Source organism: Crinia signifera, chromosome 3 (genome assembly GCF_055691185.1).
Source record: "Crinia signifera chromosome 3, ASM5569118v1, whole genome shotgun sequence".
NCBI lineage: Eukaryota > Metazoa > Chordata > Amphibia > Anura > Myobatrachidae > Crinia > Crinia signifera.
The window spans coordinates 19,950,620-19,965,124 of NC_139219.1; the positions used below are offsets into that span (position 1 = coordinate 19,950,620).

A 14,505-nucleotide genomic window follows, 5' to 3' on the forward strand; every position below is an offset into this window, starting at 1 on the left:
CAGTACTGTACTTGGAGAGAGATAAAGTACTAACCAAGCTACACCTAACTGCCATCTTACAGGCTGAGTTTGGAAAATGACAGGAGCTTATTACTTGGTACTTTACCTCCATCCATTACATCTCTTTCCAAGGCTTAGTACATAGACCCCTATGTACTAGTTCTTGGAGAGAGATAAAGTGCAGAGAAATAAATGACCAACCAATCAGCTCCTAACTGTCAGTTTTCAAATACATGTAACATGGCAGTTAGGAGTTGATTAGATGGTACTTTCTTTCCATGGTTTAACACATAGGACCCTATATACCATACAGGGAAATGAGGAGAGTGCACATGATATAGGGGGTTATTCTGATTCACTTGGAAAGGTACAATCACTCTCTAATGGACAAAACCATGTGCACTGCAGGTGGGGCTGATGTAACATGTGCAGAGAGAGTTAGATTTGGCTGGGGGTGTACTTTAAACTGATATCTATATTGCAGTGTAAAAATAAAGCAGCCAGTATTTACCCTGCACAGAAACAAATAAAACACCCAAGTCGAACTCTCTGCACATGTTACATCTGCCCCACCTGCAGTGCACATGGATTTGTCCATTAGAGAGTGATTGTGCCTTTCCGAGTGAATCAGAATAACCCCCATAGTGTCAGTGGATTACACGATTGATCGGGAACATTTCTCTATGTGTTATTATCCATTCCGCTCTATACAAGCAGCACTTAAGCTGCGGAGACCTTTAGAGATTAGCGGCATGCGTAAATCTCTGATGCCGCTGCTGGATGTAAGATTTTATAGGCTCTGTCTCATGGAGAAATCCAATGAGTGGCAGTAAAAGAGGAGCGCGCTAGCTGCAGGCATTACAGCCGTCTCTATGCAGGAGAATGCAGACTGGCCGTTAATGAGCCACCGGTGGCCGCTGCTTATCTTACTGGCCGCTGTCCAAGGTGCTGAAGCAACATTTGCTCTCATTCCACCAGTTTTATGGGCTCTGAGAGGAAATGTTATACATAGTAATATTAGCACGGTGCTAGGTTATTCCTTTACACTGGGATACGGCACTAATACACCGATAGTGCTCCTGATAGGGGAACAGTGGTAACGGAGGAATACCGGGGCAAAGGGATGAGAGATGGGTAAGAGCAAGGAAGAATGCATTACACTAAGAGAAAGGAATACCATAAGACAGGCATAGATAGATAGAGGTACAGTAGATTGATAAATACTATAGGTAGATATTGTAGATAGATATATGGATATAGATACTGTAGATAAATAGATCTATATATTGATAGATGGATGGATAGATAGAGATAATGTAGATAGATAGAGATAATATAGATAGATAAACAGTAGATAGCTAGATAGGTATAGATACAGTCGCTATAAAAGATGGATTTACTGTAGATAATGTAGATAGATAAATATACAATAGATATAGATACAGTACATAGATAAATAGATAGAGATATAGAAGATCGATATATATGCAGAAGATAGATAACTAGATAGGTACAATGGATGCAGTAGATAGAGAGAGAGATACAGTAGATAGCGAGATACACTAGATAGATAAATAGACAGTAGATTGCTAGACAGATAGATAGAAAGATATAGATTGATAGGTATAGATACAGTAGATATATATGTATAGATACAGTAGGTACAGTACATATATACTATAGATTGATAGATATAGATAGTGATACAGTAGACATAGATAAGTAGATAGCTATATAGATATACAGTATATAGATATATAGATACTGTAGATGGATAGATGGAGATAGAGATACAGTAGACATATAGGTAGGTAGATATATATATATATCTAACACAGGAAAATAAGTGCGCAAACAAAAACCACAAGAACGATAAGGTAGAATGAACAACAGATGAAGGGGTTAATCAACATGTCCAAAGACTTCAGTGCACTTAGGGTCTATTTTTCACCCGGCAGCTCCAAGTCACCTGGATTCCACAGGTTATGTAAATCTATAGGAATAAACAAGAGCGCTCCATAGTGCAATATATAAAGATAGACAGGGTTTTATTTAAAACAAATTCTCCATGTATAAGCAGGTGCTGGGTAACGTACCACAGTCAGCGGTTCAACAACTGCACTATAGCAGCAAGAGATGTAAGTGTCTCATACATGCTTACTGTAGGAGTAGTTACACTCGGAAACACTGGTGCATCACGAAATAGCAGGTGGGCAGACAGCAACGCTAGGCCATGCCCCAACGCGTTTCGTAGTCACATACTTCGTCAGAGCCCTCTGAAATAGCAGGTGGGCAGACAGCAACGCCAGGCCACGCCCCAACGCGTTTCGTAGTCACGTACTTCGTCAGAGCCCTCTGAAATAGCTGGTGGGCATACAGCAATGCCAGGCCACGTCCCAACGCGTTTCGTAGTCACGTACTTCGTCAGAGCCCTCTGAAATAGCAGGTGGGCAGACAGCAACGCTAGGCCATGCCCCAACACGTTTCGTAGTCACGTACTTCGTCAGAGCCCTCTGAAATAGCAGGTGGGCAGACAGCAATGCCAGGCCACGGTCCAATGCGTTTCGTAGTCACGTACTTCGTCAGAGCCCTCTGAAATAGCAGGTGGGCAGACAGCAATGCCAGAAAGTCCGATATCGGCATTTGCCCCTCCAGACACAGATGATTCAGTGCCTGGTATGTTAGTGACAGCACCTATTACACTACGGCTATTAGTTACAGATGATTCCATGTCTGTTATATTAGTGACAACTCCTATTATAGTACAGCTATTAGTTACAGATGATTCAGTGTCTGGTATATTAGTGACAGCACCTATTATAGTACAGCTATTAGTTACAGATGATTCTGTGTCTGGTGTATTAGTGACAGCACCTATTATACTACAGCTGTTAGTTACAGATGATTCCATGTCTGGTATATTAGTGACAGCACCTATTATAGTACAGCTATTAGTCACAGATGATTCCCTGTCTGGTATATTAGTGACAGCACCTATTATAGTACAGCTATTAGTTACAGATGATTCCGTATCTGGTATATTAGTGACAGCACCTATTATACTACAGCTATTAGTTACAGATGATTCCATGTCTGGTATATTAGTGACAGCACCTATTATACTACGGCTATTAGTTACAGATGATTCCGTGTCTAATATATTAGTGACAGCACCTATTATACTACAGCTATTAGTTACAGATGATTCCGTGTCTGGTATATTAGTGACAGCACCTATTATACTACGGCTATTAGTTACAGATGATTCCCTGTCTGGTATATTAGTGACAGCACCTATTATACTACGGCTATTAGTTACAGATGATTCCGTGTCTGGTATATTAGTGACAGCACCTATTATAGTACGGCTATTAGTTACAGATGATTCCGTGTCTGGTATATTAGTGACAGCACCTATTATACTACAGCTATTAGTTACAGATGATTCCGTGTCTGGTATATTAGTGACAGCACCTATTATAGTATGGCTATTAGTTACAGATGATTCAGTGTCTGGTATATTAGTGACTGCACCTATTATAGTACGGCTATTAGTTACAGATGATTCCGTGTCTGGTATATTAGTGCCAGCACCTATTATACTACAGCTATTAGTTACAGATGATTCCGTGTCTGGTATATTAGTGACAGCACCTATTATACTACAGCTATTAGTTACAGATGATTCCGTGTCTGGTATATTAGTGACAGCACCTATTATACTACGGCTATTAGTTACAGATGATTCCCTGTCTGGTATATTAGTGACAGCACCTATTATACTACGGCTATTAGTTACAGATGATTCCGTGTCTGGTATATTAGTGACAGCACCTATTATAGTACGGCTATTAGTTACAGATGATTCCGTGTCTGGTATATTAGTGACAGCACCTATTATACTACAGCTATTAGTTACAGATGATTCCGTGTCTGGTATATTAGTGACAGCACCTATTATAGTATGGCTATTAGTTACAGATGATTCAGTGTCTGGTATATTAGTGACTGCACCTATTATAGTACGGCTATTAGTTACAGATGATTCCGTGTCTGGTATATTAGTGCCAGCACCTATTATACTACAGCTATTAGTTACAGATGATTCCGTGTCTGGTATATTAGTGACAGCACCTATTATACTACAGCTATTAGTTACAGATGATTCCGTGTCTGGTATATTAGTGCCAGCACCTATTATACTACAGCTATTAGTTACAGATGATTCCGTGTCTGGTATATTAGTGAAAGCACCTATTATACTACAGCTATTAGTTACAGATGATTCCGTGTCTGGTATATTAGTGACTGCACCTATTATAGTACGGCTATTAGTTACAGATGATTCCGTGTCTGGTATATTAGTGACCGCACCTATTATACTACAGCTATTAGTTACAGATGATTCCGTGTCTGGTATATTAGTGACTGCACCTATTATAGTACGGCTATTAGTTACAGATGATTCCGTGTCTGGTATATTAGTGACCGCACCTATTATACTACAGCTATTAGTTACAGATGATTCCGTGTCTGGTATATTAGTGACAGCACCTATTATACTACAGCTATTAGTTACAGATGATCACTAATCCTCTGACTTTTTCCTTATTTGCGGCTTCTTTCACAAACCATCGCCTGATTCTTTTCTAAATATTGAGCGGTAATCCTCTAGTTCTGCAAGATCCTGCCTCATTCATGTGCTACTGAGCACTGTTCATTCAGCCTGGGATTATATGTCAGACATCACACTATGAGGAACGGAAGACGGTATTTGTTAGATAAATCCATGTTCTTGACCAGAGAAAAGCAGTTTATTAGTGAGAAGTTATTAGGGATACCGATAGGATGTTGAGTAATACAAATCTGTGGTTACAATAGTATATAATAACTTACATTGATGCAAACTTGCAAGAAAAGAATGAAATAAAGCCACAATTTATCCTAAGGACAAGTCGGACCAGTTTGCCCTTGAGCTTTCTCGGCAGCTCCATGGGAGGCTCAGCAGCGATCTGCCACTTGACGTGCCATTTTTACATGCTATAAATCGCATGCGGGAGGAGCTGCCAGGGTGCGGGCAGCGGTGTCCAGGCTTCCATGATCGGTGGGGACCAGTGAAGTGGCGTGGAGCACGTAGCTGCAGATGCTGGGCGGCTGCTGAATTTGAAAAATATTTTTCAAAGACTGGCAGGCCGGTTATTGGCTGAGAGAATCCTCTCAGCCAATCAGCGGCCTCCCATCTAATTGGCTGAGATAACTCTCTCAGCCAATCAGCAGCCAGTCAGTTTTATCAAAATATATATATTTTTTAAATCGGTCTGGCAAGTAAACCCCTCACAAACCTACTGTAGGTACAAACCATTAATTCTGTTCTTGGAAGGGTTAAATTCCAAAGGGGGTGGAATTTAACTCTTCACATTCCCCCCCTGACAAGAGGCCGAATTAGGACCCGAATGAACGGTTCTGAATCAGCCCCAAAGTTAGGATTCTTGAGAGGGTTCACGCTTTTTCTTCAGTACAACTTTACCTAGCTGTTGCTACGGAGGATCACGAGAGGCTCACATAGAGTAACTGGAATTGGCATGTAAATAACACAACCTTCGATCCTACCGCTAAACAAATAAAGGGCTCATTCAGGCCTGTTTGTTCGTGTCCGAATTCGGGAACATTTTCGATGGTGGGGGTCTGCCCATGCAAGAATATGCGTATCTGCAAACGTCTGTGGTATCACACTCGCCGAAGATTCACTCAGTAAGGGGAGGGGCAAGGAGCGGCAGCAGGGAAGGCCCATCGTTTTTATGGACATCCCCATAAAAACGCTGCCAGTTCCCTGCTAACAAAGGCATGTCGATGTCTGCTTGGGACAAATTCGAAGTACAGCCGCCATCTAAAAATAAAGTATTGACTGGTGATCGACCATCGAGTCATTTCTTCTCCTTAAAGGCCGCTTAGATGAATGTCCAAGTTCTGGTATTTTTCCTCGAGCTAAACCTATCAATCATTTCTTTGACAGGTTATTTAAATATGGTCCTACGGGTGATGAATATTGGCACCACCAACAGCACCGTGTGGTCAAGGAATGGGAACTTGGGTAACAAATGGCAGCACACCAGTGTCCAAATCACCCCATCGGGGCCCTTCCAGGTAAGAATAAATGATCAGAATAATAACCAGATAAACATGATGAAATCCTGAACATTTAGGGTACAAACACCCGTTCCCATCAGGAGAGCACAGAGCAAGAATTATATGCGCAGTAAAACCCAGTGAGCGCTACAGAGTAATAACACACAATAAACATCCAAACACATATAACTATAACATATAGTGATACTCGATGGTGTTATTGCTGCGGATTTGGGGCTGTGACTCTAGAACACAGCAGATCTATATAACTAATATTGGCCTGTCAGGAGGCTGATGTTTTAAATAGTCAAACAATAAAAACGCAAACGCTTCGAATGTGGAAATGTTTAATGTGGAATCAATCCTGTCTGAAGCAGCCTCTCATTCATCGTAGCGACCTCTCTTACTGTCTATGGGGAATTCGGGACTTTATGGCTCAGGAATGGAGATGACTCGAGATTTTAAAGTCTGATGTTTTCTCCCACACATCAGCTCTCCTCCCCCAGACCCCCGCGTTGTTATAGATTCCTCTAACTTTTGCAGCACTACATATTCCAGCATGCCCTGCCACAGATTGTCCATTTAGGGCGAGCAAATATTTTGACAGATCGAGGGAAATTTACTAAGATGCGTATTCTACTTCACATGTGATGTTGCTAAGGGCAACCAAGATCCTGTCTACTATCTTCTAGAGCACGGGTGTCAAACACAAGGCCCGCGGGCCAAATCCAGCCCGCCAGACCTCGTCATGTGGCCCGCGCGAGGAGATAGCACGCAGGGGCAGTGTGTCTAAAACAGGAGTGCTGCGTCCACGGCCGCCTTACCTGTTCCTCCACTGTCGGCGGCCATGTTCCTGTAGGCACATATGTATGTGGCTACAGAAACATGGCCGCCGGCCTCCACGGCTACGTGGAGGAGGGCCTGGCTGCCTGTTCCCTCTGATGCCCGGCAGTGACAGACACTGGGTGGGGACGTCATGACGATGACGCCGTCCGCCCATGCGTCTGTAGAGAAGTAGGAGCAGGCAGGGAAGCTGGACCGGGAGTCGGGGACAGTGTGGCCGCAGCAAGCAGTGAAGAAAAGTTGGAAGCCGCAGCAGCTGCAGGACAGACGGGGAAACAGTAAGTGAGGATGAGGATCACACTCACAATAAAAATATATATATATCTGCTGTTTCCTGAGGTGTCCCCGTGTATAATAATAATGCCATGACACCACAGGCTGCTCCTCCTGTATAATCATTTGTGTGTCATGGCATTACTTTTATTATATTATACAGGGGGAGCAGTCTGTGGTGTCATGGCATTATTATTATACAGGGGGAGCAGCCTGTGGTGTCATGGCATTCATTTTATATTATACAGGGGGAGCAGCCTGTGGTGTCATGGCATTATAATTATACAGGGGGACCTACAGATACAACCGGCCCTTTGAGGGTGACCAAACTGCTGATGCGGCCCCCGATGAATTTGAGTTTGACACCCCTGTTCTAGAGGGTGCTAAATAAATAAGAAGTAGCTTCTGATTGGTTGCCCATAGCAACATCACATGCGAAGTAGAATACGCATCTTAGCAAATTTTCCCCATCATGGGTGACATTTTTTTTTTGGCTAATTTTTTTTCGCAAAAACGGCCGAATTCGCACTTTTTTCATAAATCGACAACTTAATGGGATGCGAATTGCGGCAAAAATCACACTTTTTGCCGCAAATTCGCACATTCAGAAGTGGCGATTTCACAATTCGCATTCAGATGTTTTCCTATTGAAAAATATAGAAATCGCCAATTTAATGGTGTGCGAATTTGGAAATCGCCCCAAAAAAAAGTCTAAAAATCAACAAAAAAATAGACCAGGTTGTGACTGGCGAATTTGACAGAACCATGCATAGAACATTGAGATCTGTGTATGGTTCTGTGTTAAAATATGTGTAAAAGTAAACAAAAATTAAAAAAATGGAGTCCCACTCCTGCAGAGAGCTTGATTGGCTGATGCGTCTCCATGGATACGCATAGCTCAGCCCTGATTGGCTGAGCTATGTGTCTCCATGTAGACGCATAAGCCGAAGACGCTCTCAGCCTCTGCAATGCAGGGACAGCGCTACAGAGGCTGTTAGGTGTGCAGGAGAAAGCCGGTTCACCTTGCTGTCAGTGCGGGGTGAGCCGGCTGTGGAGCAGACAGACCAGCGCCGGTTCCTGGAATGGTAAGTATATTGGTGTAAAAGTGAGGTGTGTGTATGTGTGTAAAATAAAGTTAGACTTTTCTGTGTGTGTGTTTTCTTTTAACATTCTTTTATACAGGTGGACTACAAGTCCCAGCAGGCTTATTAATGCCCCCCATGCTGGGATTTGTGGTTCTCCAAGTTCCAGCATGTGGGGGAGGTCTGCTGGCACTTGTAGTTCTCCTGCATAAAGCAATATTACGTATGTGAGTTTAACGCTATCAGGCCGGCGTCTACTGACCACGGACGCCGGTGACAGCCCCGGGCTTCAGCCCTGGACAGGTGAAGCCTGGGGGGGGGACCCATTTATTGGGAGGGTCCCCACTCCTCCAGGTACCCCGTCCAAGGCTGACCAGCCACGGTGCTCATGTTTTGGCCGGGGGACCTTGTATAAAAAGTGTCCCCCGGCTGTGGCATGACACCGCAAGCTGTTGGAGCCTGGTGCTGGTTCAAAATACGGGGGACCCCCAGATTTTTTGTCCCCCGTATTTTGGAACCAGATTCCGGGCTGGTTTCAGAAATATGGGGGACCCCGGGGCTGATTATGCTTAGGAGGGGGGACCCCACGCAATTTTTTTTTCTCTAAACACAAAATCGCACATTTACTCAAATTCGCACATTTTCATGCCTAAAAATCGCACATTTTCATGCCTAAAAATCGCACCATATCTCACTTTATCGCACTTTTTGCCGCGAATTTGCATCTCATTAAATTTGCGAATTAACAGCAAAAATGCGATTTCTAAAAAATGCGATATAGTGCGATTTTGCGCAAAATCGCACATTTGAAAAAATTCGCACTTCACTAAATCTCGCCCCATGTCTTTATATATCATCATGTCCCTCCCCTTAGTGTAGACAACGTATCAGAGTCGTTCCTCTGCTGAGTCCAGTCTTCAGGTTAAAGCTAAAGCAAAGCGGGATTTACTAAACTCAAAACTGCCACAATCCCCTCCATTTAAATAGACATCTCAGATTTATTAAGAGGCAGGTATAGAACCCACAATAAATCCACCTCTTATTGCTGTGAGTTCTTGTTCAAAATGATAGCCAGTACTAGGTCTGGATGACTAGGCCGTTAGTAGAAGGAATGGAGAACCAAGATTGTGTCATCCCCTCCCTTGAAATCCCCACTACCCCCATCAGACTTTATCCCAAGCAGGGCTGTTAGCATTGCAGTAGAAAGAGATTTGGAATGGGGTCCGCACTGCTACGGTGCAAATCATCTCTAGTCTGGTCAGTTCAGGGCTGGAATCTCCAGGGTAGTAGGACCCCCCAAAATAAAATTTTCTGGCACCCCAGGCATACAGTCAGCCCTGTGCCGATAGGACTGGGGCTATTCCCCAAACTGCCTCTGGGCAGTCGCTGTGGGGTTAATTTATGCAAAACAATATTTTTATATTCTTGCTTATTGAAGCACTACACGACTCAGCTAGTCATATTATGCCCCATGAAACAATGCCATTGAAAGAAATGGGAGTGCTTTGATTGGTCAGAGTTTGGGAGCTACCAACCAATCACAGCACTACCATACAATTCAATTGCAATGTTTGTGAATGTCCTGTTTGCACATTTCATACGAATGAATCCTGCACAGATCTGGAGGTAGCGTTGTGTATAGAAGGTCAATGTGATCATCGAAATTCTTGCCTGGTTTTAAGTGTAATAAATCCCCACATGGTCCCCGGTGTTACAAATAGCCACATGGCACGCACTGTGATAAATACATTGTGCTCATTGGAATAGATCCGTGCATAACGTTACCTTTTACAGAACATACAGTAATTACAGCTGAAACATATATCTATCTACAGTGCAGCACATACATCGTTGCTGCTTTATTACCCCCTGCTCCCAGTGTGAGCCAATAGACAAATGTCTGCAGTCTCCGATACATCAATCTCCGCTGGCTTTTGCACATAATGAGAAGAGAATTAGAGAAACATATTTTCTCAACACACGGAGTAATCAATAATATTAATATGCTTCTAAAGTTCACCGACCTTCAGTAAATCCATTCTAATCTTGTTTATGTTAGCAGTATATTCTCTCACTGCAATTATGGATAATTGTTCTGATGTGTGGGGGCTTCCAAGGGAATGGATTAGTAGGTTCATTTATTTCCACTTTTTACTCTACGGCAGATAAATGAAGATGAAAGTAAAAGGGTCATTATGAATATATATAGTATACACAGAATAACCCTTTCCCTGCCCTATAAAAGTAGCGCCAGCACCTCTATATGTCCCCCTGTTAGTGGGGAAGAGAAGGGAAAGATGCAAAAGGAGAATACAGTGCGCCTATGAATATACCCCCACCAGCCAAATACACTTATAAGTGACGCTAACACAGCTGGTTATACAGATTTTTTAGGAAACATTTTTCATTAAAACTTTTCTTTATTAAAAGGATTTATTTTCCAAGATCTCTTTGCAGCCTGATAACATCCAATGGTTCAGATATTCTCAAATAATGATCAACAAAAAAGACCGACGCGTTTCGTCATCATGACTTCATCAGGGGTGATGATTAATTGTGTGGGGATACTAGAGGGCCATATTCCACTAAGCGCAGAAATGAGGGTCCTCTTGGACTTCTTATAAAATAAATATTCACTGGTATCCAATGTAGAGTAGGCGAAGCAATCGCGTAATCAAAGTGGGGTCTAGAGAACTGATCCTGTTCGGCTCTGAACAGATAAATCGCGTGGACACTATCCAAGAAGCTGCAAGTTGAATCTATTAATTGACAAGTCATTAAAGGCTGTCCTGTAGTTGTGTTTCAGTGTTGACCCCCTATCCTCTGTCTCACTCAGGTTGTATTTGAATGTATAATTGGTCCAAATGTAGAAGGGGACGTTGCCATCGATGATGTCACCATAAAGAAAGGAGACTGTCCGAAAAAACAAATTGCGCCGACAAAAGGTGAGTCGCTGGGCATTTTCTTTCCATGATTTGTGTAATACAGGATGACTCGGTGGCGTGCTGAGCGATGCGGGGTGGGGGGAAGCCGCTCACCTGCCGGGTCACTCCACAGCGGCTTTGGGCGGGCGTGGTGATTCCACGGGGGGAGGGGGTGATGCGGCAGCAGCCACTGAGTTTGCTGGGGGTGGGGGGGAAGCCGCTCACCTGCCGGGTCGCTCCACAGCGGCGTTGGGTGGGCGTGGTGATTCCACGGCAGGAGGGGGTGATGCGGCGGCAGCCGCCGAGTTTGCTGGGGGTGGGGGGGAAGCCGCTCACCTGCTGGGTGCTGCGTCGCTCAACAGCGGCGTTGGAAGCGATGCGGCGGTGGCCGCCAGGTTTGCTGGTAGTGGGGGGGAAACTGCTCACCTGCTGGGTGCCGGGTCGCTCCACAGAGGCGTTGGGTGGGCGTGGTGATTCCACGGGGGAGGGGGTGATGCGGCGGCAGCCACCGAGGTTGCTGGGGGGGGGGGGAAGCCGCTTAGCCGCTCACCTGCATCTAGGGGGTACCCTGCTCCCGACTACCGCCCTCCAGTGGCTAAAGCTTCCTAGTGGTGGTGCCAGCCCTGAGTGCGCACAGAAGACTATTCACAGTCGGTTCTCCATGAAGGATAACATTCTGCTGTTCTCTTGGGTGTGGATAATTTGGTCTACAACAAGTTGGTAGACAAGTTTTAGGTTGACACCACTAGGTCGACATGGCTTAAGGTCGACATGCACAAAGATCAACATGACTAAAAGTCGACATGGGTTAGGTCCACAGGGTCATTAGGTTGACATGGATAAGTTCCTCAGGGTCCTTAGGTTGACATGGGTAAGGACGACAGGGTCATTAGGTCGAAATGGGTAAGGTCGACAGTGAAAAGGTCGACATGTTTTTTTAAATATATATATATATATCCTTATGTTGACACAGTCAACATAAACACTAAAACGTATCACCGCATCCCCTCGCATGGCTCGCTGCGCTCAGCACACTATTTTATTCTCCCACCACGCCCTAGTGGATGGTAGGGCATGAAATACCGCCTGTCGGCACATGTCGGCTCAAAAGACAGTAAAATAAGACCCATGTCCACCTTTTAACTGTCGACCTAATGACCCTGTTGGCCTAAAGTAATGTTGACCTAAACTCTTATCGACCTAAAGTCATGTCAACCTATCTGCATGTCGACCTAGAGCTCTGGACCTAATGCTTGTCAGACGACTTGGTGATGTCCCAATGACCGTATCCCGTTCTCTTTCCTGGGATCATTACATTATAATGGAGGCATTTGTATATCTCCCTGGGCCCGTACCTGTAAGGGGGCTCACACTTCATTGTATTTATCTGCAGTTATCATTAAAAGAGGCCGACTGACCATGGAAGGAGGAAACCTATGGGCATAATTCAGACTTGGGGGGTTATTCAATCGACAGTAGGAAAAAATCCCCCCTTTTTGTTTATTCAAACTAAGTGCTAATTTGCAATGCACTCTGGGCGTTTGACACAAAGGTGGAGTTTAATCGAAGCTTGATCAACCAATCAGCTTCTGTTGGTTTACGGGCTGAATTTTAATAATTACACTGATTGGTTGTTATTATCGCTCACCTCGCTATGATAATTCTCCCCCTCAATGTGAATAGTAACACACACACACACACACACACACACACACACGCTATAGGGCTGGTTCTGCTTCAGAGGACATTAAAGGACTCTGACAGGGAGATGTACAGTAGCAAACCTTCTAAAGAGGACAGGTGGAGTAGTTGCCCATAGCAACCAATGAGCTTCCAGCTATTATGTTTCTAGTACGTGTTAACAAGCTTATCAATTTACATATAACACACATACATAACAGTAGTAATAAACCCGGGTATGGGTCATTGGTTGGACCAGCCCAAGGTCAACATGCATTGTGTCAACCACTGAAGGTCTACATGGTTTAGGGTGGCACCTGATATAGGTCGACATGCCTAAGATTGACATGGATGGAATATGTCGACAATAGCTAGGTCGATGTGGGTTTTTCACTTTTTTTGTCCCGAATGTTGACATATCAGTGCACCGCGTCCCCGCACATGGCTCGCTGCGCTTGGCATGTTTCGGGCACACCATTCTATTCCCCCTCCACGCCCTGGTAGATGGTAGGACATGAAATACTGCCGGTTGGCACGTCGGCTCCCAAAAAAAAGTGAAAAACTCGTCAACCTTTTGACTTTCGACATGCCCATTGTCGACCTCATGTTTGTGTCAACCTTGCATACCTTAGGTATATTGACCTATTTCAGATGTCGACCTAATGCCATTTGTGACACTTACTGTATATACCGTGTGTGACTGAGTCTGTATACGGAGCGGAACAGACGCTGTACTTGAAATAATCTGCGGCTGCCACATTGTAGCACTTCCTGTAGAGACTCAGTCGCACAAGACATACATGTCATATATTTCACTCATCGGCACAATCTACTGGTGCGTCATAGTTACATCGGGATGCAGTTAAAATCCCGGCGGTCGGGATCCCGGCATTCAGAATCCCGACGCCGGAATCCCGACCGCCGAAATGCCGACACATTCTCCCTCCTGGGGTGTCCACGACACCCCTGGAGGGAGAATAAATTAGTGTGCCGAGCGTAGCGAGGCACCGGGCCCGCTGCGTGGCGAGCGCAGCGAGCCCGCAAGGGGGGGCGATCCACGTCCCCCCCTTGTCGGCATTTCGGCTGTCGGGATTCCGGCGTCGGGATTCTGAACGCCTGGATCCCGACCGCCGGGATTCAATACTGAATCCGTTACATCACGTTGTGACTGAGCCACATTTTGGGCAAATAAGGCTGCCAGCGCTATCAGAGTCTCTGGGGACCTTGAGGTTTGGTGCAACGGCGGCAAAGAGGTATGGGGACACATCAGCCAATTCCTGATCCAGCAGGCATCTAACCATGAATAATAGTCTTATCATACAAAGATAGAATCCAACTATATAAGACATAAGCAAGTTGAGACATAAATATGAGACACAAGAAGAATGTACCTAATTAGGATGTGCAAAACCCCTTATTAATCACAGTATCAAAAAACAGAGAAGCAAAGAGTTGAAAGCCCAAAGGCGCCATTCCAGCCCACACCACTCAAAACCGATCTGAAGAGCATCTGTCCTTTTAGAAGGATTTGGCGAGTTACCAAGCATGAGAGATACTGTATATTTAGAGGTGGAGCC

General features: G+C 44.5%; 1 protein-coding gene across 2 annotated transcripts in view; it reads left to right on the plus strand.

Annotated features, from left to right (window-relative positions):
• MDGA1 (MAM domain containing glycosylphosphatidylinositol anchor 1) overlaps nucleotides 1–14,505 on the plus strand; it is a 309,099-nt gene that overhangs the window by 293,155 nt on the left and 1,439 nt on the right. For both annotated transcript variants that reach the window (XM_083175431.1, XM_083175432.1), the window contains 2 exons: nucleotides 6,014–6,144; nucleotides 11,161–11,269. In XM_083175431.1, coding sequence (XP_083031557.1) covers nucleotides 6,014–6,144; nucleotides 11,161–11,269 — 240 coding nt within the window. The remainder of the gene's footprint in view (nucleotides 1–6,013; nucleotides 6,145–11,160; nucleotides 11,270–14,505) is intronic.